Source organism: Phyllostomus discolor, chromosome 6, assembly GCF_004126475.2.
Source record: "Phyllostomus discolor isolate MPI-MPIP mPhyDis1 chromosome 6, mPhyDis1.pri.v3, whole genome shotgun sequence".
Lineage (NCBI taxonomy): Eukaryota > Metazoa > Chordata > Mammalia > Chiroptera > Phyllostomidae > Phyllostomus > Phyllostomus discolor.
Window position 1 is genome coordinate 107,304,391 of NC_040908.2, and position 27,849 is coordinate 107,332,239.

At 35.9% G+C, this 27,849-nt stretch overlaps 1 protein-coding gene and 1 pseudogene across 4 annotated transcripts in view; both read left to right on the forward strand.

Annotated features, from left to right (window-relative positions):
• NOX4 (NADPH oxidase 4) overlaps positions 1 to 27,849 on the forward strand; it is a 177,260-nt gene that overhangs the window by 125,338 nt on the left and 24,073 nt on the right. For all 4 annotated transcript variants that reach the window (XM_036028698.1, XM_028517487.2, XM_036028701.1 and 1 more), the window contains one exon: positions 2,072 to 2,153. In XM_036028698.1, coding sequence (XP_035884591.1) covers positions 2,072 to 2,153 — 82 coding nt within the window. The remainder of the gene's footprint in view (positions 1 to 2,071; positions 2,154 to 27,849) is intronic.
• On the forward strand, positions 6,535 to 11,639 carry LOC118501230 (annotated as a pseudogene).

A 27,849-nucleotide genomic window follows, 5' to 3' on the forward strand; every position in this document is an offset into this window, starting at 1 on the left:
TCAGAATTAGTAGACATTTCATTAAATGTATTTTATTTCTGTTGATTAAAAATTGAAGTATATCAGTCAATAATGTAACTTAAAATTTTAAAATATGAATTCAAATTAAAGAATAAGCATCTTGAAAAGGTAATAAATTGTGCTTTCATGTGGACTGTAATGTACAACCACCTGTGTTTTTTAGTTCTTCCCTAGGTGTATTATAAGAACTGTCAAAGCAGTGAAAACACAAAAAAGAGTAGAAGTCAGTTCTGATTCAATATGTTCTAATAAATATGAAGATAAAAGTCTACATCCTGCCTCTTAGCTGTAACTTGTAGCACAGTGCTCACGGAAGTTTAACATCTAACTATTCAGTAACTGGGAAATGGCAAATGTCATCAAGTATAGATTTTTAGTATTTTGTGGAAATTGCTCGCCTTCCATTAGTGATAGGCTTACTGAAGCCTGGATTTTCAGCTTTGCACTGTGTCTCAGCCAATGGTGTTACTCTGTCAAAGCTGAAGTACAGCTCCCCTTGCTTCCTTCTGGTGGTTGGTAGCATCTGGGGTCTTCTAAGGGCATTATGATTAAGCTTGGCAAACAGTTTTCTATATTCAGCAAAACTGGAAATTGGAAATACTTTTTCAGATAATACTTATCTAGCATCTTAATATGTATGCATAAGATACTGTTCTGTATTCTGGTGGCACTATACCCACCTACTAGAGTATATATCTACCATATAACCATACAAATGTAGTGTGATAAATTCTGTGACAATGTAAGCACAGAGTGTACTAGAAGTACAGAGTGGGGCCATCTATTCCAGATTTTTCAGAGGAGGGAAAGAAAGCAGGGATCAGGGAAGCCTTCCACAAGGGGTGACTACAGAGGTAATGAATATCTAGTCCTAGAAACATGGGATCCATATTAGAGTGATAGATTGTGCAATGCAGATGGCTGTAGAGTACAGCTGTATCTAAGGTAGAACTGAGGATTCTCCCTTCCTCTGCTCATCCTTCTCATTTTTACCATTTTCTTTTTCCCTCCCTCCCTTCCTTCCTCCTTATCTCACTTCATCCCCCTCTTCCTGCCTCCCTCCATGCCTTTTTCTCTCTTTGCCTCTTTTCTCCTTCCCTCCTTCCTTCCTAACCAACTGCATATGGACAGAATTTTGTTAATTAAATGAATGGTTCATGGGCTAATATTATCACTGGACATTTCCTGGCCCTAATGTACTCATTTATTCACTCATTTATGATGCTGTAGTTAATACATGTGTAATATTAGCAATTACACCTACATTTTTGCTTCTTTATTTAATCCCCTCACTCATCCTAAAAGATAGCCATTACCCTGAGTTGTGTATATATAATCCTTTTTTCATTGTGTTTTTCATATATAACATACCTAAACAATTCATTCCTCGGTTGTTGTTTTTTTAACCCAACAACAAAAACAATACTCTACTATATGTAATCTGGTTGGTATTTTTTTCTGCTCAACATCATACTAATATGATTTACTATGTTTATATTTGTAACTGAATTTATAATGTTTTTTATTTCCATTAATTTTTCATTTTGTGAGTATACCACAATTGTGCAGTCTCCTATTGATGAGCAGTGGAGTTGTTTACATTGTGTGGTTATGAACACTGCACACTGCTGCTGTGAACCTGTCCACCTTGCTCCCTGAGACATGCGGAGATTTCTGCTTGCCATGGCATGTGCATACTATCTAGTGGTGTGTGATTTTGGTTTGCATTTTCCAGGTTACCAATGAGAGTGTGCATCTCTTGGTATATTTATTGGTCATATGTATTTCTTCTAATCTTTCAGTTATAAGACTTTATTAGTCTATACTAGTAAATACTTGTTATTTTTACATTTGAGTTGTGATATACTAATCATAAAAAGGTGTACAGCCATTAAGGTGAAATGGGTATATTTTAGTAGTATAGAAAATGGTGGGTAATTTCGATACACAGTCAAATAGTTAACAAATTTAAAAGAATAGGAAATAATTCTATTTTGAAATTACTTTCATGAATATTTTTATAGCTTAATGTTTATTTTTCTTTTGACAGAACGATTTCGAGATTTACTGCTTCCTTCATCTAGTCAAGACTCTGAGATTCTGCCCTTTGTTGAGACTAGAAAATATCCCAAGTAAGCAATAGAAGTTCACTGGGTATTGAAAAGGGAATGGGCAAGTAAGTAATGGGAGAGGTTTGGGAGGACAAAGACAAAATGTTTTCTTTCTTAAGATTTCTGTAAATAAGCCAGGATAATATAACCTAATTAGTTTGAGAATCTCCTGCAATATAATGTCTCAGGCTCTGCACAGCTGGGCCTGAGGAAAAAAAAGACTTGCTTGCGAGTGCAACCAGCTCTGGCTGGGAAATGTTGCAAAGTGCAAACCCTAACTGTCTGTATCAGTGCCTTGTCATAGGTTTCATTTTGCTTGGTGCTGTATCAACAGAGACAGATACTTTTTTGGTGATCCGTCATCTGGTTTCCTGTTTCTATTTTTTAAATGCAAGGATTCATTCACAGTGTAATAAGTGGCTTTCAAATCACCCATGCCAGATATGATTTTAGCAATTTCTGTATACTCCTCTTCACTGTCTTTATAGTCTTTATGAGAAGTGATATCTCCTCTCTTAAATGCCACAAATGTACTTATTGGTTGAAGGCATATGACTTCATCTATCTAGAGAATAAAGAATAGCCACTTCTTTTTTTTTTAAGCATCATCTTTCTAAAGGCTGCTGAATGTTGGTATCTTGATCCTTCCTGTGGAAGTTTGGAGCATCCTCTACTCTATGAATGTCTGACTCTCTTTCCTAGCTAGTATACAAGAGGCTAAAGAATTAATGAACTAATATCTTAAATAAAAAAGGAAGTTCACCAAGTTAAAGAATTAAAGCTTGGTTTACACATTTTTTATCAAAGCTAATTATCATGTTAAATGATTCATTCTTTGATTGGTTTAGCAGTTTGTTCAAGTATTCACTGAACTTCTATTTCTGGTATAATTTTCTCCCCTAATAGTTAGCTTTAATAATATTTACTTAACTCTCTTGCCCTGGCTGGTGTGGCCAGTGGGTTGAAGCATTGTCCCTTAACCAAAAGGCTGCGGGTTCAATTCCTAGTCAGGTCACCTACTTAGGTTGCTGATTTGATCCCCGTTCCGGGCACATATGATCCCCAGTCTGGGCACGTACAGAGGACAACCAGTCAATGCTTCTCTCTTCCATCAAAGTTTTTTTTTTCCTCTTCCTCTCTCTCTAAAAGGAATTTTTTAAAAAATGTCTGTGGGTCTCCATGATATCACCTTTAACAGGAACCTAAACAACAAAACAAAAAAACAAGCAAAATATAACCAAAGACACTGAAATAGGGGATAGTCTGACAGTGACCAGAGGGGAGAGAAGAGGGAATTTCAGGGGGGAATGCGTAGGGTTTACAGGAACAAATTTGGAGGACACATGGACAAAAACTAGGGGTGGGGGGTAATGGGGGGAAGAGGGGAGGGTTGGGTGGGTGGGCTGGAATGGGAGTAGGTGGGAGAAAACTATAGTTGAACAACGATTAAAATAAAATTTAAAAAAATGTCCATGGGTGAGGATTTTTAAAAATTCTGAAAATAACACCCTGGCTGGTGTAGCTCAGTGGATTGAGCACGGGCCTGCACACTAAAAGGTTGCTGGTTCGATTCCCAGTTGGATTGTGGGCCAGGTCCCCAGCTGGGGACACATGAGGGGCAACCACGCATTGATGTTTCTCTCCCTCTCTCCTCTTTCCCTCTCTCTAAATAAATAAAATCTTTAAAAAAATTAAAAAATAAATTCTAAAAATAGTATTTACTTAACTCTCAAAACAAAAATAAATGTAGAATCCAAATTATTCATTGTTTTAAATATTAATTCCAATTTAATCTCTAGCAATATTCTTCCAGTGCCCTCACACCACCCATAGGGACACACATGTGCTGGACAGCCTGGCATGCATACATTATTCTTGCATGTACATGTTGACAGGGAGGATGGAGGTGCCTCAACTGACTAATGAATGTCTCTCAGTATTTTTTTCCCACAGCTGCTATTTGCACAGGCCAGTGATGCCTTCTTTTCTACCTCTTAGTCTCCTGTCTACCTGATACCTTTGCTTAAAGAGGAGAATCACAGGGGTTCTCAGCTGGTAAACTGTTTGCAGCTATTTCCTTAGGTTTTCTTAGCTACGTGGTCTTACATGTATTCTTCGTGTTCTTAGATTACTTTTCTGATAGTGATGTGATACATTCTAATATTTAAGTGAGGCACCATATGATAATCTTTCGCCAATGTCTGAGCCTTGAGGTAAATACTCCTTTTGGTATCTGTGGATTTAAAGAATAAATAGTATCCATTGCTGCCACATACACCATATTTATGGCAGCTAAGAGTGCAGACTCTGAAGCAGATTGCCTCACCAGCTGATGTTGTGACTTGGGACACGTAACCTTCTGTTTCTCAGTCCCACTGGTGTGCAAGGAGGAGGTAATAATACTTGTGTAAACTCAGGGATGTTATGAACATTAAATAAAGTAAACACAGAATATTCAGAACTCAGCTTAGCACTTAGGAATATTTCATTCTAACTGAAGGTTTTATTACTACTCATCTAAAATTGCATATAGAATTAACTAATTTCCCTAATTCCAGAATGTTAGGGGAATAGATTATTGGTCAATTTTGGAGGATAGCTCTTATATCAACAAAACTTTTGTCAGCCTGCCCTCATTAATACTTAGGGAAGTATAGTTATTCACTGTTTCTAAATTGTTGCTAGATGCTAATGTGAGATGCTGCTTTGGTGACCACCTAACATTTTTATGAGGTTTAGTTTTCTAAACTATCAAATGAAAGTATACTAATTAAAGATTTCTGGGTCTGAATTATATTATATAAAAACTCTGAATTAAATATAATTTGCCTATTTAAGTTACAGAATGTTGAGCATTTGCATCTTCCCATTGCCCATTTAATGTTTGGTTTGGCAGTAGAATTTTAGCAGGTGTTGGTGGAAGGCGGGTACAGCTAATACACTTCCATTTGTGCTGTGCCTAAGGAGTGTTGACTGGTCCAGGGAAGGGCATAGGAGTTAAAACTGAGCATGTGTGTGCCCGTGTGAAAGTTGTTGGGGTAGGAGAAGAGAGAGATGTGGGAGGGCCAGTTAATAAGTATGTATATGCCAGGATTTGTGTATGTCCAGACCTAATTTAAACAAATTTTGGATTATTGATTGTTTTAAATATTCTTTATTCTCTCATTTATATTCACTCTCAAATATGCTCTCATTATTCACTATTGCAGATAACTAAAAGTCAAAAAATTTTAAATTTTGTGACACAAAAATTGCTGGAAAGCTGAAAATTAATCAAACTATCGTAATTTGGTGCTTTTATTTTCAACACAGAATACTTATTCACGCTGAGATGTTCTCCCTCACTTTAATGGTTTTTTTTCCTGACTCAGTGAATATAGACTATATTAGTGAGAGGTGTTTTAAGAGCTAAAACATGGATAAAGAAGTGATTTATTTGCCCTACATTATATAGTGTCATAGTGATATTTACTGAGCATAATGTAGCTGACCTTTAAGGGAGATTCAGTCTATACTGGTTAATGTAGGCTGATTAATGAACGGTGGTAATTCGGACTGGGGGTGAGTTCTCAAGTCAGCATACTATCTCTATGATCTTAAGCATCTTGTTATCAAGAGACACCTAATAGTAGGGACACATGATAAAAGGTAAAAGGTATTCTTTATTTTAAGAAAAGGAGAAATTCATGAAGAATTGACTAGTTCTTGAAATGTGCATGTACATACGCACACATGTGCATTTTAAGGGAAAGCCATTTTTTAAAATGCTGCTTGCCATGGTACTGGAAAACACTGTTCTAAAACATGATATTGTTCATTAATCACTTTCTTTTTTTTAATATTTTATTTATTTATTTTTAGAGAGGGAAGGGAGGGAGATAGAGAGAGAGAGAGAGAAACATCAATGTGCGGTTGCTGGGGGTTATGGCCTGCAACCCAGGAATGTAGCCTGACTGGGAATCGAACCTGGGACACTTTGGTTCCCAGCCTGCGCTCAATCCACTGAGCTACGCCAGCCAGGGCTCATTAATCACTTTCTTACATCTGTGAACTTGCACTTAACCCACTGCCAAAACCAGGCATATCCATTCGAATCAGAATGTAACTGAAGACATTGTGCCATGCAAATTCTCAGAGCATGAATAGGTGTGACTTTCATGAGAGACAGAAAGAGGTGGATGAACGAAAAGAAGAAAGTAAATGTATACTTAATACAAAGTAAATGTTGATTCATCAATCAGAGGGAAGAAATGGAGATAATGAAACTTAAGTTTTGTTGTTGATTCCCTATCAGGGGTGTCAAACTCATTTTCACTGGAGGCCACATTAGCCTCATGGTTGCCTTCAAAGGGCTGAATGTAATTTTAGGATTGTGTAAATGTAACTACTCATTAACAGTTAAGTGAGAGCTCAGCACTGCGGCCAGGTAGAAACAAGGTGATGGGCCGGACAAAACAAGGTGGAGTGCCAGATTCGGCCCACAGGCCTTGTGTTCGCCACCAGTTCCTTGGTTGGTGCCACTGTTAGTAACTTTGAAGAATTTAGGGCTAAAATGCATTTAGACTAGAAGGTGGCTATAAATAATCCTATCCTTGTAGGTACAGCATACAGTTGTAAAATGATTTAAGACATTTGGCATAATTTTACTCACAAATGACTTGAGACCATTTTTGCAATTGGGCCAGCAAAACATGATTGAATAATCACTCTAGAAAATTTAATCACAATGCGTACAAAAATACTGTGAAAATACAGGAATAAAATGCTGCATATCTCTGTTTGGTTTTCATAAAGATCAAGTTGCCTGTATACTTAATGACAGAACTGGTTAGAGAGAGGAATATTATTTAAGACAAATTCAGAGCTGTTCCTGTTTGGCTTGGTTTGACACCAAACTTTGATCATTCGGGAAATAGAGCAGTGTCTCAACTCAATCTCATTTCCAACAGGCTGCTTAAAATAGGCTTCAAACAGTGATATTGGGCAATGTACTTACACTGCAAAGCCTCAGATAACCTTCCAGATGTCATCTATTCTCCAGTTTATATTTTTTTTACTCTCAGAGCAAGTTTTGAGTTCCTCTTCTTCTAAATAACCATCCCTCTTCAATAATTTTTATTCAGTCTGCATGTCTACAGTATATTTTTATTATGAGCTATATTATTTCTACTCATAATAAAAAATAATAACACTTAAAGAATTCTTTTTACATGCCAGGTATTGTGTTAAGTCCTTTATATGCATTATTTCATTTAGTCTTTACCATTTCCCTATGAGTTAGGTAGTACTATTTCTCAAATTCTCAAATTTTACAGATTAGGGAGCTGGAATAGAAGGGGTTTAAGTGCCTTACCTCTTACCTAAAATCACATGGAAGAACTGGGTCTCACACCCAGGTCTCTTTGGTCCCCAAAGTACACTTAATTGTCTGTACTGCCTCTCATTCATTTATTCATCCATTCTTCATTCATCCATTCTTCGAATATTTACTGAATAATTACTGTGCACCAGAAGCAATTGGAATTACTGAAAATATAAAAATGATTAGGGCATAGTGTATGGTTTGAGGGGTCTAAAGTCAAGTGGGGGAAGCAGAATCAGAATTAAATGGAGAAATCAATTATAGAAACATGATAAGACGTACAGGTTACAAGAAATGCATTAAAATCAATGGGAGAAGAGAATAGACAGTATCTTCCTATGTGGCTTATTCATATAAAGTTGAATTTTCCCTTGAGTAAAATCTTGACAAGTGCTATGTCAAGATGCAAGATAACACCAGATGAAGACACTTCGTATATGGAACAAAAACATAACAGCCTGGGGAGCCATGGAAGTAGCTGGTTCACTGAGAGATCACCTTCATGTGCCATGGCTGAAAAACTCTGTGTATATATGGACATACACATGGAGTGCAGTAATGAGGATTCCCAGTTCTTTTGATATTTGCAAATCTAGGAAAGCAAGATATCAGAATGAAACTGATCTGTCATTAGGCAGTAGGTCCCAGTCTCTGGGCTTGGGTTCCCAAGTAAAAACTTTACCATCAAAATAGCAAAAGTGCCTCCTGCTTCTCCTACCTCTGCCCTGAGTCACTGACTGTGCAGCTCCAGCCACCTGACTCCCTGTGCTAGCCATCGGTGTTTGGAGTTCTTACAGCATGGCAGGCACTAACAACAAAAAACAGTCTGACCTTGGTCAAGATTTGGATGATGTTGAGGAAGTAGAAGAAGAAGAAACTGGTGAAGAAACAAAACCCCAAGTGCATCAGCTGATTGTTCAGATGGCACAAAATCCTCAGATTCTTGCAGCCCTCCTAGAATGATTTGATGGTCTGGTAGAAACACCGACAGGATACAATGAAAGCTTTCCTGAAGTACTTAACAATCAGTGAGTGTTCTCAAGAATCTTCAAGTTTCATGTGCACAGATAGAAGCCAAGTTCTATGAGGAAGTTCATGATCTTGAAAGAAAGTATGCTGTTTCTATCAGCCTTTATTTGATAAGCTATTTGAGATCATTAATGCAATTTATGAACCTATGGAAGAATGTCAATGGAAACTGATTGAGGAAGATGAAATTTTGGAGGAGCTGAAAATGATTGAAGATGAGAACAGGATGAAGAAAAATAAGATCCCACAAGAATTCTTGAAGTTTGGTTGACTTTTTCCTAAGAATGTTGACTTGCTCAATGATATGGTGAGCAACATGATGACCCCATTCTGAAACACTTGAAAGATATTAAAGTGAAGTTCTGAGATTCTGGCCAGTCTGTGAGTTTTGTTTTAGAACTTCACTTGAACCAATGAATATTTCACAAATGAAGTGTTGACAGAGAAATATAGGATGAAGTCAGAACCAGATGGTTCTGATCTCTTTTGATAGGGGTTGGAATTGGTACCAGATAGATTGGAAGAAAGAACAGAATGTCACTTTGAAATCATTAAAGAGAAACAGAAACACAAGGAAAGTGGGACAGTTCATACTGTGACCAAAATAGTTGGCAGTGATGATTCTTTTTTAAAAATATATTTTTTGCCCCTTCTGAAGTTCCTAAGAGTATAGATCTGGGTGATGCTGCTCCCCTTGCTGCCGACTCTGAAATCAGTCACTTTTTATGCGATCATACAATCCCAAGATCAGTGTTGTATTTTGCTGGAGAAGCTATTGAAGAAGATGATGATGATTATGATGGATGAGGAAGGGGAAGAAGAAGATGAGGAACATGATCCAGAACGTGACTTAAAGGGTCAAAACCCAGCAGAGTGCAAGCAGCGGTGAAGCAGGATATATGTCACCCTGAGGAAAACCTGCGCTTCAATAACCCAAACACAATTATTATTTACTTACAGCCTGACATTTTTCTATTTTCATGGTTGACCCAGTAATTTTTTTAAAGATAAGGAATTAATATTTTAAGGACAATTATTTTACATTGCATTTTAACTTTAGTTTTTCTGCCAGATATGCTGAATGCAGACATTGTCTCACACATTTTCATTCATTGCCACATAATTTGGTTTTTCAAGGGTATTTTTATCATGTAATTATTAGATTACGGGTATAAAAATAAACAACTGTTGAATTAAAAAAAAGAATTGCAAAAACAAGGTGAACTGTGAAAAAAAAAACACTTCAAAACTGAAACACTTCGGAAACTGAAGACTCTGGCTTAGACTTATGATAAGTGAAGAAACTCTTAGTGCAAGGCTGATGGACATGCAGTAAAGATGCCTCGGTGCTAAGTGACGGGATAACTTACTGTGGACTCAGGTGAGAACTGGTTCAAGGATAAGGCCACAATGAGTCTATGGCAGCAAGGTCAGGCAGCTGAAGAAGTAAACACTTTCTAAGAGATAAGTTAAGCACATGTGATATTCCATCTGGTGCCTTTGAGAACTCTTTACTTTCTTTGTTCTGTCCCTCCTACATTCTCAGCTGTCATACATTTTCTCTATAATCAGTTGTTTCTAGTTTTTTAGTTTTATTGTTTGTCTATTTGTTTTGACTCAGAGACTGTCTATGACTTGCTGGAGAAAGTAGCCTAAAGTTTTTCCTTTATTAAGAATCATAAAAGCCCATTTTAATGTTCTTGGATAGAAACTACCTCCTTTTTGCATGAAGCGATTTATAGCTCCTCAACACTATTCTTAGCTCTAGAAAAGTGAGATACTATCAGAGATAAACTATGATTTTAGAAACAGTTTATGAACTCTGTGGCTTAAATGAATATTCAAATAGCAGTTAAAAGACAGTTTTCTATTAAATCTACCCATTTATAATGGTTATGATAGTATGATTTTGATAATATGCCTGTTTTATAGGAATTCCTCACTGAAGAGTTTTTACTCCCTGCAGACCTTAAATTAATTAATGGCTTCTGTTTGTAAGACCTTGATTGAATGACTCCAAGAAACAAACACCAATTAAAGTTTTTTTTCAAACAATGTTGCTTTTATTTATATATGAGATTATGTATAATTACAGAAATTTCTTAGCCCTCTGCTGGGTGAAATTTCTTTTCTTAAATTGTTCCTAGAGTCCAAATGATGTGGACTACTACTCACCACCTCCCACCAAGTCTTAAATCAGATGTTAAGGGCTTACTCTGATCGTCGTATTTAAAATCACCACCTCTACCAACTCTCTCCCTATGCTCCTTACCTGCTCCATCAAAAATATCAGTGGTACATGGGGTATTTTTAGAAATACAGATTCTCAGAGTCACACCAGACAAACTATCAGAAAATTCTGGGGTTGGGACCTCACACTCTGTGTTTTAACAAGCGTTCCAGTAAATTCTGCTGCATACTAATATTTGAAGACCATTAGTGAAGGACAGAAACATTTTTAAGTCTACCTCAGACTTTTGAACCACCCCCTTTTCTTATTGTGTTTACTGATATGATTATCTTCTGGGAATGGAATAGTTTAAAACTGAAACACTATCTTCTCTGGTAGAACAGTTAATTACATTCATCTTTTCCCAAGATAAAGAAAAAATTGTTGTGAAGGATGATCTTGAACTTTTCCAGCCTCCAAAGCAGAATTTTCCAGGAGTTTTGTGACACAGTGTGCCCTTCTCAGATTTTTTTTTTTTTTGCCTAGGTGTGTTATTTCTAACCAAAATAGTATATAATTGACTGTACTGATTAATATGTGATCATTAAGGACATGAACTACGGAATCAAATGTACCAGAAATTTAATAATAGTCTGTCCCCTTAATAGAAGGGTGGCTTTGAGAAAATTACTTAACATATTTGATTTTTAGTTCACATTTCAGTAAAAGGGAGGTTATATATTTCTGTGATAGTTGTGTGGATTAAGAGTGAAGATATATATAGAACATTTAGTGTAGGCCCTGAATTAAATTAAATGTTCAATGAAGAGTTTCTATTGCTACTACACCTCATTTTAGGTTTTAAAGATCAGGGTCTAAGACAGTTTTTGATTTTAAAAAATTAGAACTTTTGCCCTGGCCAGTGTGGCTCAGGTGGATATAGCATTGTCTTGTAACTGAAAGGTTGTGGGTTTGATTCCTGGTCAGAGCACATACCTAGGTTGCAGGTTTGGTCCCTAGTCCAGGCACATATGAGAGGTAACCAATCAATGCTTCTCTCCCACATTGATGTTCCCCTCTCTCTAAAAGCAATAAGGAAATATCCTTGATTGAAGATAAAACATGCACACACAAAAATTAGAACTTCTTTAAAAGTCAAAGCTAATCAGATAAAGGCATATGATTTTTCAAAAAATGTACATTACATTGGTATTCAATGGATGCAAATGGCAACACTTCATTATTAGTAACAATATCAAACATCAAATGCTTATTGTGTCTAGGTAGTATGTTAAAAGCTTATCAAGTGTAGTAGTATTCAGCTACATAAAACAGAAACATAGCTAAAAATGATGGGGCTTATTTTTCTCCTGTAACAAAATGTACCTTAGTAAGTGGCACTGGTATTGGTATAGGGTCAAGATGTTATATCTGAGGTGTCTGCAGGTCTCTTCTCCTTTCCCTCTCATGATCTCAAGGTGACACCTTCAGCTTCACCATCATGTCCTTATTCCAGGCAAAAGGAAGAAAAGCAAAGCCATAAAAGGTCCATGCAAGCTGAGTGGGCCTCCCTTTCAAGAAACTTTTTAGAATCCTAACCCAAACATCTGCTTACATTTAATTAGCCTAAACTGTGTCTTGTTTTGGATATTCCTTTAACCACTTTTTTTTCTGTTGGTATTTACTGATCACTTTTCTACAATAGGTATTCTTTATCTCCTAGTAATGCTGAAGGCATACATGATGTGGGATTTTATTTGCAGTTTTTGTTGTTCATACCATATGGGAGAAGATTCATATTCAGGTAGCAGACATTACTCTCCAGCTCTTGAAATCACTAAATCATTATTTTTTATAGAATCTCAACAAAAATAATATTCACAGAATAAAAAACAAAAATAGAGAGGAAACCTGATTTTATTACTGACAATAGTGGAGTTATCTGGAAAGATTCACAAGAGCACAGCTTCTCAGAATTTAATGTGCATATGACTCATCTAGAAATCTTAATAAAACACAGATTATAATTCAGTAAGTCTGAGGTTGGACTTACAATTCTGACTTCCTAACAAGTTCTCAGATAAAATTCATGGTGTTTATCCAAGAACCACACTTTGATGAGGGCATACCACATCATATCAGTCAAAGCCCAAAAAAGGGCTTTATATTCCCTTTAAGGTCAAATTTTACCACATCTTCCAGGGAAGAGAGAAGTACTCAATGTGCTAAGCAGAAAACAAGAGAGTAGAATAAAGAAGTGTCTCTTCTTCTAGCTGTCCATCTTTGATTTTAAAGGAAAATCTTGAAAGAACACCTTTCCTTTGAACTGAAAATTTCAGTTTGTTTACATTAAGGTACATTCTACAACATTATTTTGTATTTTTATTTGTTCCATTCTACTTTTTCTACTTCTTCCTCTTCTCTTTCTCTTTTTGTCTATGAATGTAAGATGTATAATAATGATAAAAACCATGGTCTATTTATTAATAAAGTTGAACTCTCTAAACCAATGGAAGAAAATGGCAAAAACAAAATATAGTGCAAAGAAATTTTGGGCTTGAAAGTTAGTGAAAGTTGCCCTGGCTGGTGTGGCTCACTGGATTGAGTGCTGACCTGCAAACCAAAGCTTGCCAGTTCAATTCCCACTCAGGGCACATGCCTGAGTTATGGGCCAGATTCCCCAGTAGGGGGCGCTCAAGGGGCAAACACACATTGATGTTTTTCTCTCTGTCTGCCTCCCCTCTTTCCCTCTCTCTAAAAAATAAATAAATAAAATCTTTTTTTAAAAAAAGAAAGTTTATGAAAGCTAAGACTAGCCATCAATGAAGATAAAGACCTGCTATTCACCTTTCTTTCAGCAGGAAGATAAGTTTCCATTTAGAAAAAGCAGGAGAGCTAGGAAAAGGATGGAATGACTTGTTTGAGTGGAAAAAGTAAGATATTTGAGCCTAAAGGCACATAATAAGTCACAGAAAATAAAAGGATCCATTACTATCTAAATAAATAATAGTACAAATTAAATACAATTATTAAAATAGCACTTTTTGTTGGAAAGGTTTATTGTAGTGCAGAAGTCTATAGATCTAAATTCAGTCTTAAAGTGTGCTTAACTGAATACTATGTGCCCTTGACCAACTTTCAGAGATAGTTATTTTAGTAAGGTTTTCAGCTGTGTTTAAATATATGTTGGAGTGGGGTGTGAACTTTGGCTAGACATTACACTTAAAAATTCACTAGGAGTTGGTCAGTTTATAACTCATGCATCCAGTTAACCACCTAGTATTGGAACAGTTTGATAGCTTTTCTTTTATATTCATTGAAGTAGTGCATATCAATGAGAGTTTCAAGTTGTATGTTAGCAGATCAAGCCTGCATTAGCCAGCACAAAAAAACAAAAGGCAAAAAAATTTCCTTTTAATTTTTTATAGGAACCTAGTACAACACTAAATATCCATCTACAATAAATGTATATGTGTTTAAGAGTGAAAAATAAATACAATATACTATACTATGTGCTCAATAATAACCTTGCTGGTACAGAAAATCTAAAAATGTTCCTAACACACACATTAATAATGTATTTTTTATTATTTAATTATAGTTGACATTCAATATTATATTATTTTCAGAGGTACAGCATAGTGCTGAGACATTTATATAACTTACAAAGTGATCCTCCAAATAAGCCTAGTGTCTATCTGGCACTATAAATGGTTATTACAATATTATTGACTATATTCCTTACGCTGTACTTCACCTCCCATGAAGATTTTGTAACTTCCAATTTATAGTTCTTAATCCCTTCACCTTTTTCATCTAGCTCCCCATTCCCCTCCCATCTGGCAACCAACAAACAGAACAGAAACAAACACACATTTATAATTCTTAATGCATGTTTGAAATGTTAGGACAGGAAGGGAGTTGCTTGGAGTTGTAAAGCATAAGAAATTTTCTCCCTAGATGAGTAAATGAAGTGAGCATTTGAGTACATATTTGCTCTTAACAACGAATCTAGTTTCCCCCCCAAATAATAAGGCTGGTCTCAATGGGTCACACATGTGGTTGACAGAGATAAGTCCTGGACTCTGAGGAGGGCCAGAGAGCAGATCAGAGACCTCTGCAAGTTGCTATGTGAAACATCATCACTGGATAAAGGAGAGATTAAACAGTTTGCTCTGCAGGAGGAGATAGTAGGGGTAATTGACTTATTTTGTCCTTGAGTCTGAGAAGAAAAAATTTTTTTAAATCGCCCCTGATATTTAGTAAACAGAAGCTCAGTCTCACTTGGGTTGGAACAGTGAATTCATAATATGTATGTAGCCCAGTAAACCTAGAGTCTATAATTTAGTTTAAAGTGATTTCAGATTTATGGTGTTCTCCTGTTTTGCCTGGAAGAAGATGAAAATCCTTATTTGGAGAACACATTTTAATTCTCAAAGGATTCCTGTACATAAGGCACCAAGGAACATGAGCTCATATTTTTTAAAATGTGGAAACAAAACACCGTGAGCACATGTTAGTAGAAATTGTATATTCAAACATTATAAAATAAATATTTAATACATCTAAAGAAATAAAAACATAAAGTAATGATTAGGACACATGGGACAACCAAATTTCTCAAAGCATTTTTGAAAAAAAGAACCAGTAGATCTTCTAAAAATAAAAGATACAATATCATAAATGTAGCAGATTAATACAGCCGTAGAGAGAACAAATGAATTGTCAAATAGAACTGAAATAGTTATCCAGAATGCCCCACAGAGGGACTAAGATATGGAAAATATGAAGGAAAGGTTGAGAGAGATGATGGTAGATGGAGTGAGAAATTCCTGCATGTCTTTACATTAAAGATCCAAAAGGAAGGGGAAAAGAGGGAGAAAGCATATGGAGGAGATAGAATATTTAAAGAAATAATAGTCCAAATTCAGGGTTACCAGTAAGTCCCAAGCAACATAATAAAAATAAACTCGAGATAGGATACCCTACAGTTTCCTTATAGAAAACTAAAACAGACCAACACTAGTCAGAGTAGTTGAGAAAGGAATGGGGAGGGTACGAAATAAGAAAAGGTGGACAAATAGTACAAGATGATATTTTGGTAAGTGATTCAACATAATTGAACTAAATTCTACAGTTCAAAGGGAAAGGCTTTCAGACTAGAATGAGAAATAGAACAATAAGCTGTTTTCAGGAGAGTCACATAAAATGAAGATTCAGAAAGGTTGAAATTTAAAGAAGGTGAAGCATATAGCAGAGATAATCTAGCCTAAGAATTGTTTCCGGTAAAGTGGACTTTAGGGTAAAAATATTTGTAGGCACAGCCCTGGCTGGCGTAGCTCAGTGGATGGAGCGCGGGCTGGGAACCAAAGTGTCCCAGGTTCGATTCCCAGCCAGGGTACATGCCTAGGTTGCAGGCCATAACCCCCAGCAACCGCACATTGATGTTTCTCTCTCTATCTGTCTCCCTTCCCTCTCTAAAAATAAATAAAAATTAAAAAAAAGAACTCATCAAAATATTATAAAAAAAAAGAAAAAAATATTTGTAGGCATAGAGTTACTGATCACTGATAGAAGTTTCAACCGATTATTTCTCTAAATGAAAATTAAAACAAACCCCTGTTTAGGGAAGACAGTTTTGGTTTGTTTCATTATGAACAAAAACAGAGTTTATTCTGATGGTAGACATAAGCCACCTATTAGATGTGTGGCCTTGAGCAAATATTAAAACTTCTAGAACCTCAGCTTCTCAATCAATAGAGTGGAATAGCACCACCCAACCCTCAGTTATAAATAACTCATCTAAAGCACGAAGCACTGTGCCAATCACATAGCTCTATTGTTGTCAAAATAGGTAAGGAAAATGGTTTTACATGGTAGTATCTTTCCCGAAACCAAAATATTAGGCCTATAAATTTATTTTGGTCAGAAAAATAATTCTTGGGCTGTCTAATTCAAATATAGCTATTCCCTATAGAAACTGCACTTCTCCAGAGATTTGTTATCATTTAAAACTTCATGAAAAGTAACATCTCCTTTGACATCAGTCCAGGTAGAATATGGGAGGAATACACATTTTTGCCTTATTTTACTGATAGAGATTTGACATCAAATCAGAAATTTATATAGATATGCCTTTTAATCTTTAAAATGGCATAAAATTTTTCAGTAGCTATTCCCCTAATGACTATTAAGAAAAAAATTTATTGTTTACTTTTTATACTGTCCTCTCATATAGCCTATTCATTCATTGGGTATGGCTAATAATCACAGGATTTATCTTTTATGTCTTAGGCTAGCACATCTATTCCTTTATTTTTTTAAGTATATTGAGTAAAGTTTCCTCTTTTACAATGTGAATATTTCTAAGAAACTTGCATTTATCAAAGTATGTGATTAAATGATATTTTTGTGGTCACAGAGAAATTGGGGATAGAGAATTTCAGACCTGTAACAACAAAAACTACCTCCCAAGCCCTGGCCCTGCTGATTCTCCATAATAAAAGTGTTTTTATGTTTTTTGTTTTTTTAACTTTTAAGTGCATGGCTGTAACACCTAGACACCACTGAACAATTCCAGAACTTGACCTCATGTAGCTTTTGCTAAGAATGATGGTTTCTTTTTTCCCATCCCTGCAAAGACTGTCTCCAGCCAGGTGTCTGTATACATCCTTTTCACTTTTATCACCTGCATGACTGATTACAAGGCTGCTCACACAGAGCAGCTGTGGAGCAAGAAGCTCTCCTTTTCTGGCTTGTGTGCAAGCAACTACTTTCTGGTAATTCTCACATATAACCAGTGTGTGTCAGAAGAACACATCTTATTCCATCTAGGAGGGGTGGAGCTTAGGACTGGTCTTGGCACCTCTTGGGACATCAGGTTCCTCATTTGTTAAATGGGGGCAATAATACTATACCTACCTTACAAAGTGTTAAGCTTATGACAGATAGGAAAAGTACAAAGCATTGTGTATACATAAAGTGGATATATAATACACTTAATTCTCAAATTACCCTCTATTTTATACTGTGTGTGTTTTTATCCTTGCCACTCTCTTCTTTTTTCTTTTAACCTTTAATATTCTATTTATTAAGTAACCTTTTTAATTGATAAGCACATGGATGGGATGCAGGGATATAGAGATCAGTAAAAAACAATCCTTTTCTCCTTGGGAAGCTTATAGTTGAGGGTTAAAATATACATTTTTGAGATGACTTAAATATATATTTATTATTTTTCCTTTTCTATTAAATTTATTGGGGTGACATTGGTTAATAAAATTATAGAGGTTTCAAGTGTACAATTCTATAATACATCACTATGTATTGTGTGTTTACCACCCACAGGGAAATCTCCTTCCATCACCATGTATTTGACCCTGTTTACCCTCTTCTATCTACCCCCAACCCCTCTTTCCATCTGGTAACCACCACACTTCTCCGTGTCTATGAGTTTTTTGTTTGCCTGTTTGTCTTGTTTGTTCATTTGTTGCTTTCAGTTTTATATCCCACTTATGAGTGAAATCATATGGGTTTTTACCTTTTCTGACTTAATTCACTTAGCATGACTTTCTCAAGATTTGTGACAATATAGATGGATCTTGAAAATAGACTAAACAACTTTCATCTTTATAACCTACTTGAGTACAAACATCGCAATTATTCATCTCTGTTTTTTTCTTCTTTTTTGCTTCAGCAGGTGGTAGTGGGCCTTACTCATAGTAAATCTTCTGTTGTTATAGGTTAATTCCCTCCCATTTATTTAATCTTTAAAATAATTTTTGCAATGTCTGCTGTAGCTGAAGTGATCCTTTGTGAAACCTCACAAAAGAAATAGTCCGTTAAAGAAGAATACCTTTTCTTTTTCTTGATTCTAGGTCTCCATTTCCTAAATTAATCTCTATTCTCTACAACCTTGACAGACATTTTGTGGAGAAAGAAATTTGTGATGAAATATATTTACAAAATGTATCCCCTGCTTGGAGATTATTAAGGCACTCCGGCATGTTAAAGACTTAGAGTTTTGAATTAAAGATATTTTTCAAAATCAAATGAATAAAATAAACCTTTTTGTAACACATTTTCCAAATTTGTTTGACCACGAAATACTCTTTCTCCCCCTCATATTATTGTTTTTTGAAACCCCTTTTAGGAAATACTAATAAAATAATACCTATTTTTTAATTAAAATGTTTTTCTTTTAAAAATGTATGAATTCTGACTAGTTCTCATCTCAGATTGTCTACATAAGTTCTACTTTAATTTATTATGATACCAGTGTCTTTGGGGGATGTGACCAGAAGTGTTGGGAAATAAGATTTCAGGAAGTGTTGGTTGTAATTTTATCTTTTAGTATAGTGGAATTATTTTGTAGCCGATAAATTTCTCCACTGAGAAAAGATCTGAATATAACTGTCATATCACCTGATCAATGTTACTCATTAAATCTACTAACATTTAATGGATTCTACTTTCGAAGGAAAAACAATATTTCAAAATATGTTTATATATTTCTTTTTTAATTTATTTTTATTTTTGTTATTGATGTTCAAGTACAGTTGTCTCTATTTTCCCACTACCACTTTCCCCTGCCCCAACTACCCCCACCTCCCACTCTCCATCCTACCCCCTCTTTGGCTTTGTCCATGGATCCTTTATACATGTTCCTTGACAATCCTACCCTTTTTTTCCCCATAATCTCCCTTCCCCTTCCCCTCTGGTTACCGTCAGTTTGTTCTTTATTTCAGTGTCTCTGGGTATATTGTACTTGCTTCTTTGTTTTGTTGATTAGGTTTCACTTATAGATGAGATCATATGCTAGGTGAAATAAGCCAGGCAGTGAAAGACAAATGCCATGTGATCTCACCAATAAATGTATATATTTCTTTGAACAGGCCAGGGAATAGGATTCTTCCTTTTCTTTGAATTTTCTTAGTTCCACAATCTTCATTAATTTTTTTTTTTGTTAATGGCCGAGCAGTGTTCCATTGTGTAACTGTCCCATACCTGTTTTACCCACTCATCTACTGATGGACATTTGGGCTGCTTCCATATCTTGGCTATTGTAAATAACACTGCAGTGAACCTAGGAGTATACATATTCTTTGAATTAGTGTTTTTGGATTTCTTTATATAAATTCCCAGAAGTGGAATTGCCGTGTCATAAGGCAGTTCCGTTTTTAATGTTTTGAGGTATCTCCACACTGCTTTCCACAGTGGCTGCACCAGTCTGCATTCCCACCAACAGTGCACAAGATTCTCCTTTCTCCACAACCTAGCTAGCAGTTGTTGTGTGTTAATTATTGATGATAGCCTTCTGACAGGTGTGAGGAGATATCACATTGTGGTTTTAATTTGCATTTCTCTGATGATTAGTGATCTTGAGCATATTTTCATATGTCTATTGGCCATCTGTACATCCTCTTTGGAGAAGTGTTTATTCAGGTCCTTTGCCCATTTTTAAGTTGGGTTGTTTGATTTTTTTGGTGTTGAGTTTTGTAAGTTCTTATAAGTTTGGATAGTAACCCCTTATCAGATGTATCAGTGAATATGTTCTCCCATTCTGTAGGTTGTCTTTTCATTTTGCTGATGGTTTCCTTTGCTTTGTAAAACATTTTAGTTTGATGAAGTCCCATTTATTTATCATTTTCTTTTGTTTCCCTTGCTTGAGAAGATATATAAAAAAAAATCTTGCTACAAGGAATGTCCGAGATATTACTGCCTATGTTTTCTTGTAGGATTTTTATGGTTTCAAGTCTAAACATTTAAGTCTTTGATCCATTTTGAGTTTATTCTTCTGTGTGTGGCCATAAAAAAGAAGAAAATTTTACCCTTTACAACAGCATGGATATACCTGGAGAACATTATACTAAGTGAAATAAGCCATTCAGAGAAAGACTAGTACCGTATGTTTTCACTCATATGTGGAATCTAATGAACAAACTGACTCATAGAGAGCAGGCTGACAACCCTGGGGGAGGGAGTTGGGGGTGAAGAGATCAAACAAAATAGAAAAAGAGCTCATGGACAGTGACAACAGTGAGGTGATAGCAGGAAGAAGGGGGTGGGTAGAGGTAGAAGAGGGTATAAGGGGGATAGATATTAATGAAAAAATACAATAAAAGACATTTGTGTACCAAAATACACACACACACACACACACACACACACACACACTAACTTTTCATTAGTCATTAACAAAACTTTAAAAATAAGTCAGGTTAATCTCACCTCCACTATGTTGCTGCAAGACTTTGAGTAGTTGCCTTTACTTTCAGTTGTCTTGTCTCAGCTATAATGATAGTAGTGGTAGACCATTCTTTTAAAGACAAGATATTAAGATAGGAAGAAAAATCACTGCTCATAAATTAAAGGCAATGGACTCTGCACATTAATCAGGTTAAATATGTGAAAAAGTGATTTAAGTAGTTCCTCTTTCTGCTTCCCTCAAAAACCCAGGTGTTGCCAAATAATCAATCATCAGTAGTTTCATTTTTTATCCCTTCTTTCAAAAAATTAGAAATTTATTTCACGTTGCACAAAAAAGCATTTCCAATGACAAAACAGCTGATTCTCTAAGGTTCTTTATATCACATTCTCATCTATATTTTTCATCTCATACTGAAATTAGCCCATGTCTTATCTTAATGCTGGACCTCTCCAATGGCCCCACAGTGGCCTGTAGGTGCTCATGGATACCAGTAAGAAACAAACATTTCAGTCATTGTGCCCTCTACAATTCTTAGCAACCTTTTTCTGTGTTATATTGTATTGTTCCTTTTAGATATGTAGGAAATCAGATTTATAGAGAACAAGTAACACACTAATAATCCTAACCCCAGTAAATGACTAGAACCCTGAGTTCTTGTCTTCTTGCCCAAAGTTATTCTGAAACTCCGAAGAGTAGATGGAGGGGTACCAGAAGGATGTGTGTGTGGGCATGCAGGCTAGAAAACAGACAAGTAGGAAAAGTAATTGATGAATGACTTCTTTCTCTTATCCTTTGCTAGTCAACTACAATGTCATTGTGTCAGTGTTTCCTTTTTGGAAACAGGCATGACTATAGAAGTGAGCAACACCAAAATTGCTGAGGACAGGAGTTGTATTTTTCTATCTCCAGAACTTTGTATATAGAAGATACTTGATAAGTATATACAAATAGAGGACATGTTAGAAAAGAAGTCCTCTACAAGGACAGGGACTTTTGTCTTTGTCCAATCCTGTAATCTCCAGCACCTGAAGAGTGCCTTATGCAGGATAGGTGCTAAAATATTTGTTAATAAACAGGAACCTGCATGCAATGGTCCAAAGAGCATCAGTCCTTACGAAGAAAAATTCATAAACACAGTTACAAGACATTGAACAGAGAAAATGAGTTGAAAGTTCCTGAGAAGGGTTTAGCTTGTGTACATATATACTTAAGCCAAGAATGTTTTGTGTGTTTGTACTTCCTGTTACCTTTCTTAGATGCTTTTATGTCTTCCTGGAATGATTCTTTTACGAGATGCTTTCATACCAAGCTCCTTCACTTGATTTAGATCTCGGTTCAAATGGTACATACACAGAGAGGCCTGCTCTGACAATCCCTTCAAACTGCCTATGCAAAATTTCAAGCATATTCAAAAGTAAACAGAATAGTATAGTGAGTTTTTATGTACCAAATCACCCAGCTTCAATAATTGTTTTATCTATTTCAAAAAAACATTTATCGCCCTGGCTGGAGTAGCTTAGTGGATTGAGCGCGGGCTGTGAACCAAAGCATCGCAGGTTCGATTCCCAGTCAGGGCACATGCCTGGGTTGCAGGCCATGGCCCCCAGCAACTGCACATTGATGTTTCTCTCTCTCTCTCTCTTTCTCCCTTCCTTCCCTCTCTAAAAATAAATAAATAAAATCTTAAAAAAACAAAACATTTATCACTATGTGGCATTATATCATATATCCTTTTATATCTTTATTTATGGGTTAGTCCCTTTCCCATTAAAATAAAAAATCCATGAGATCAGGGACTCTTTTTTCTATCTTGTTCACTTCTATATCCCAGACACTTTGAACAGTATCAGGTACATTGCAAGTACAGAAAACCATTTGTTGAATGAAGAAATGAGTGACTAATTAAGAGCAGATTGCACCACGTCTAGTGGATTCAAAATAGTTGTAGAGATTTACAATAATCTTATTTTTGCAGTTGGAAGTATTTATTTTTAATCCTGATGTTGTTGTTGAATGTTTATGTTCCAAATTTGCTTATATAGTGAAAAGTGGTAGAATCTATTTATATCTGTTGTTTTTGAGCCACTGATATTTTGAGATTTCTATCAAGAATCCAATATATTATATCATTAACTTTTAAATATATATTTTTGTTCATTGAGTAAATAAGCTTTAAAGTATGAGATGGAATAGATGTAATAAGAATCAAGCATATTGTGAGTATGTGATCTCTCAGTTTTTTCTGAATTTCTATGTTTAGAACACTACCTTAAGCATCTAAACTTTGATTATTTTATCTTGAGTTGCAGAAAGTAGCTTTTTAAATAGATATGGTATTTTTTAAAGCACTAGTCTTGTAAGCTTCCAGGACTTCAGAAGGTACTGAACATGTAGTAGTCATTAGTGTCTGAGCTTTGCTGCAGTAACTAGTTAACCTTAAAATATCCCTGAAAATGTGATGAAACACGTTCATTTCTTTTTTTTAAGATTTTATTTATTTTTAGAGAGGGAAGGGAGGGAGAGAGAGAGAGAGAGAGAGAGAGAGAGAGAGAGAGAAAAGCATCAATGTGTGGTTGCTGGGGGTCACGGCCTGCAACCCAGGAATGTATCCTGACTGGGAATTGAACCTTGGTTCACAACCCATGCTCAATCCACTGAGCTACGCTAGCCAGTGCCGAAACATTCATTTCTTGTTCATCAAGTGTCTTCTGTGAGTCTAGTCACCCTCTAGGAAGCTTCCTTCAAGTGCTAAGTCAAGGATTTAGTTGGCTTTGTCTTCTGGTTCAACTCATGGCTTTAGTTCCCATGGGAGGAAAAGAGTTTTCCTTGCTTCATTACAGTAGTAACAGATATCACTGCCACTCACAGCCCACTGGTCAGAATTAGACATAAGGTTCAATATAACTTAAAAAAAGTTCAGGAAGTGTAGTTTTCTGTGTGCCCAGGAGGAAAGGAAACCAGATTTTAGCAATGATTAATAGTATATAACACAAGCTACATGCCATAGACCTCAGAGATCAAAAGACTATCTATTCGTTAATTCATGTAGCAGTCATTTACCAAACACTTAACTGGTAAGCCCATGGATGCCTAATCTTAAGTAATCTGTTGCAATCACTCTAGACAATAAAAGACATGTATATCATAAGACTGACAACATAAATGTACTTTTTATGACTGTTACTATTTTTTTTAGCAAACTTTTTTTTTAATCCTCAACTGAGAACATGCTTATTGATTTTAGAGAGGGAGAGAAACATTGATGAAAGAGAAACATTGATCAGTTGCCTCTCATAGTTGCCCCAACCGGGACCAAACCTACAACCTAGGCATGTGCCCTGACTGGGAATTGAACCTGTAACCTTTTGGTTTATAGGACAGCACTCCAAGCAACTGAGCCACACAGACCAGGGTGTCAAAGTTATGTTTTTTACAATAGAAAAGAGCTTTAAAATTCCAATACCTTATATGCATGCATTTATTTTTTTAACATAAAAGTATCTAAATGTAGGTAGCCTAGAGGCTATGGTAATTATTAACTATGGTAATTAATAATCACAAAAGATAAGTATTTAGAACATCAGGTCAACATTTTAAGCGCCAGCACAAAGGAAAGAAAGGGAGAGGCATAAAGAGATGCAACTTCCAACTGAGACAGCTTCTTTCAATGAGCCTTCCAGTTTTTCCAATTGTACTTACAGGTATACCACTTTAACCAAAACAGAGTCATGTGGCCAAAATAGTTAACCTTGGGAAATGTTAACTATTTCCCGAGATTGGGAAATGTAGTGTTTTTCTGGGTACTTTGCTTCCCAAAATGGAATATTTTGTCACTAGGAAAGAATGGGAGGGTGCATATTGAGTGAACAATTGGCAAGTAGTTTTGCAGTTAAGAGGAATTCACTCACACACACTCATACATACACAGTTGGATATATAAACACAAAAGGAATATATAATCACAAGTAGAGTAATTCAGATTCCTTTAGATTGTTCTTCATCTGTTTCTATACTAATAAAAGCTAACTGGGGCAAAAGGAGAAACTTTTCTTTCTTTCTAGTACTTTTCTGTTCACATAATAAATGTTTTGGTAACTATTTCTGCTACTGACTTTGCCATTAAAGATAATATTAGTTATTGAATATAGACACAATAAGCAGTTGGTATTTTAATTTAGTCAAATATACTAATATAATATTTTTTCTTTTCTTTTTTTATTTTAATCATTGTTCAAATACAGTTTTCTCCTTTTTACTCCCAATCCAGCCCCCCCCTCCCAACCTCCCCACTTCCCTCCCCTTACCACCCTCCCCTTAGCTTATGACCATGTGTCCTTTAAGTTTGTTCCTGTGAATCCTTCCCACTGTCCTCTTAAATTCCCTCTTCTCTCCCCTCCGATCACCATCAGCCTGTCCTATATTTCAGTGTCTTTGGTTATATTTTGCTTGTTTCTTTGTTTTGTTATTTAGGTTCCTGTTAAAGGTGAGATCATATGGTATTTGTCTTTCACTGACTGGCTTGTTTCGCTAAGCATAATGTTTTCCAGCTCCATCCACGCTGCTGCAAAGGGTAGGAGCTCCTTCTTTCTTTCTGCTGCATAGAATTCCATTGTGTAAATGTACCATAGTTTTTTGATCCATTCATTTACTGGTGGGCATCTTGGTTGCTTCCAGCATCTAGCTATTGTAAATTGTGCTGAAATGAACATTGGGATGCATAGGTTCTTTTGAATTGGTGTTTTAGTATTCTTAGGATAGAGTGCCAGCAGTGGAATTGCTGGGTCAAAAGGCAGATCCATTTTTAGTTTCCTGAGGAAGTTCCATACTGCTTTCCATAGTGGTTGTACCAGTCTGCAGTCCCACCAGCAGTGCACTAGGGTCCCCTTTTCTCCACAACCTCTCCAACACTTGTTGTTTGTTGCTTTGTTTATGATGGCCATTCTGTCTGGTGTGAAGTGGTATCTCATTGTGGTTTTAATTTGCATCTCTCTGATAGCTAGCGATATTGAACATCATTTCATGTGTCTTTGGATTTTCTGTATATCCTCCTTGGAGAAGTGTCTGTTCAAGTCCTTTGCCCACTTTTTAATTGGATTCCTTGTCTTCTTAGAGTGCAGTCTTGTAAGTTCTTTATATGTTTTGGAGATTAAACCCTTGTCTGAGGTATCATTGGCAAATATGTTTTCCCATACAGTTGGTTCTCTTTTAATTTTGATACTGTTTTCTTTAGCTGTGCAGAAGCTTTTAATTTTCATGAGGTCCCATTTGTTTATTCTTTCCTTTATGTCCCTTGCTCTAGGGGACACGTCAGTAAAAAAGTTCCTTCGTGAAATATCTGAAGTTTTCCTACCTACGTTCTCCTCTAGGACTTTAATGGTGTCACGTTTTATATTTAAGTCTTTTATCCACCTTGAATTTATTTTTGTATATGGTGTAAGTTGGTGCTCAAGTTTAATTTTTTGTACATGGCTGTCCAGTTCTCCCAACACCACTTGTTGAAGAGGCTATTTTTATTCCATTTAATGTTGTTGTTTCCTTTGTCAAATATTAATTGACCATAGAGACTTGGGGTATTTCTGGGCCCTCTGTTCTGTTCCATTGGTCTATGTGCCTGTTTTTATGCCAGTACCAGGCTGTTTTGATTACAGTGGCCTTGTAGTATAGTTTAGTGTCGGGTATTGTGTTCCCTCCTACTTTACTCTTCTTTCTCAAAATTACAGCAGCTATTTGGGGTCGTTTATAATTCCATATAAATTTTTGAAGTGTTTGTTCTATGTCTGTGAAATATGCCATTGGTACTTTAATAGGAATTGCATTGAATGTGTAAATTGCTTTTGGTATTTTGGTATACCAAAAGCAATTTGGTATATTGCTATATGGACATTTTGATGATATTAATTCTTCCAATCCATGAACATGGTATATGTTTCCATTTGTTGGTGTCTTCCTTGATTTCTTTCTTCAGTGTTGTACAGTTTTCTGAATACAGGTCTTTTACTTCTTTGGTTAGGTTTATTCCTAGATATTTTATTTTTCTTTTGCCATTTCAAATGGGATTTTTTCCTTGATCTCTGTTTCTGCTGTTTCATTGTTGGTATACAGAAATGCCTTTGATTTCTGGATATTGACTTTGTATCCCACTGTTTTGCCAAATTCATTGAATAGGTCAAGCAGTTTTTTGGTAGAGACTATAGGATTTTCTATGTATACTATCATGTCATCTGCAAACAGTGACAGTTTTGTTTCCTCCTTTCCGATTTGAATGCCTTTTATTTCTTTTTCTTGTCTGACTGCTGTGGCTAAAACTTCCAGTATTATATTGAATAGAAGTGGTGAAAGTGGACATCCTTGTGTTGTTCCTGATCTTAGTGGAAAAGATTTTAATTTTTGGCCATTGAGTATGATGTTGGCTGAAGGTCTCTCATGTATGGCCTTTATTATGTTGAGGAATGCTCCCTCTATTCCCACTTTGCCGAGTGTTTTTATCATGAATGGGTGCTGTACCTTATCAAATGCTTTTTCTGCATCAATTGATATGATCATGTGGTTTTTGTCTTTGCGTTTGTTTATGTGATGTATTACATTTACTGACTTGCGAACATTGTACCATCCTTGCATCCCTGGAATGAATCCCACTTGGTCATGGTGTATGATCTTTTTAATGTATTGTTGGATGTGGTTTGCCAGTATCTTGTTGAGGATTTTAGCATCAATGTTCATTAGTGATATTGGCCTGAAGTTTTCTTTCTTTGTTGTGCCTTTATCTGGTTTTGGAATTAAGATGATGTTGGCCTAATAAAAAGAGTTTGGGAGACTCCCATCTTTTTGGATTTTTTGGAATAGTCTGTGAAGGATAGGGGTTAGCTCTTCCTTAAATGCTTTGTAGAATTCTCCTGTGAAACCATCTGGTCCCGGGCTTTTTTGTGTTTGGAGTTTTTTTGATTAC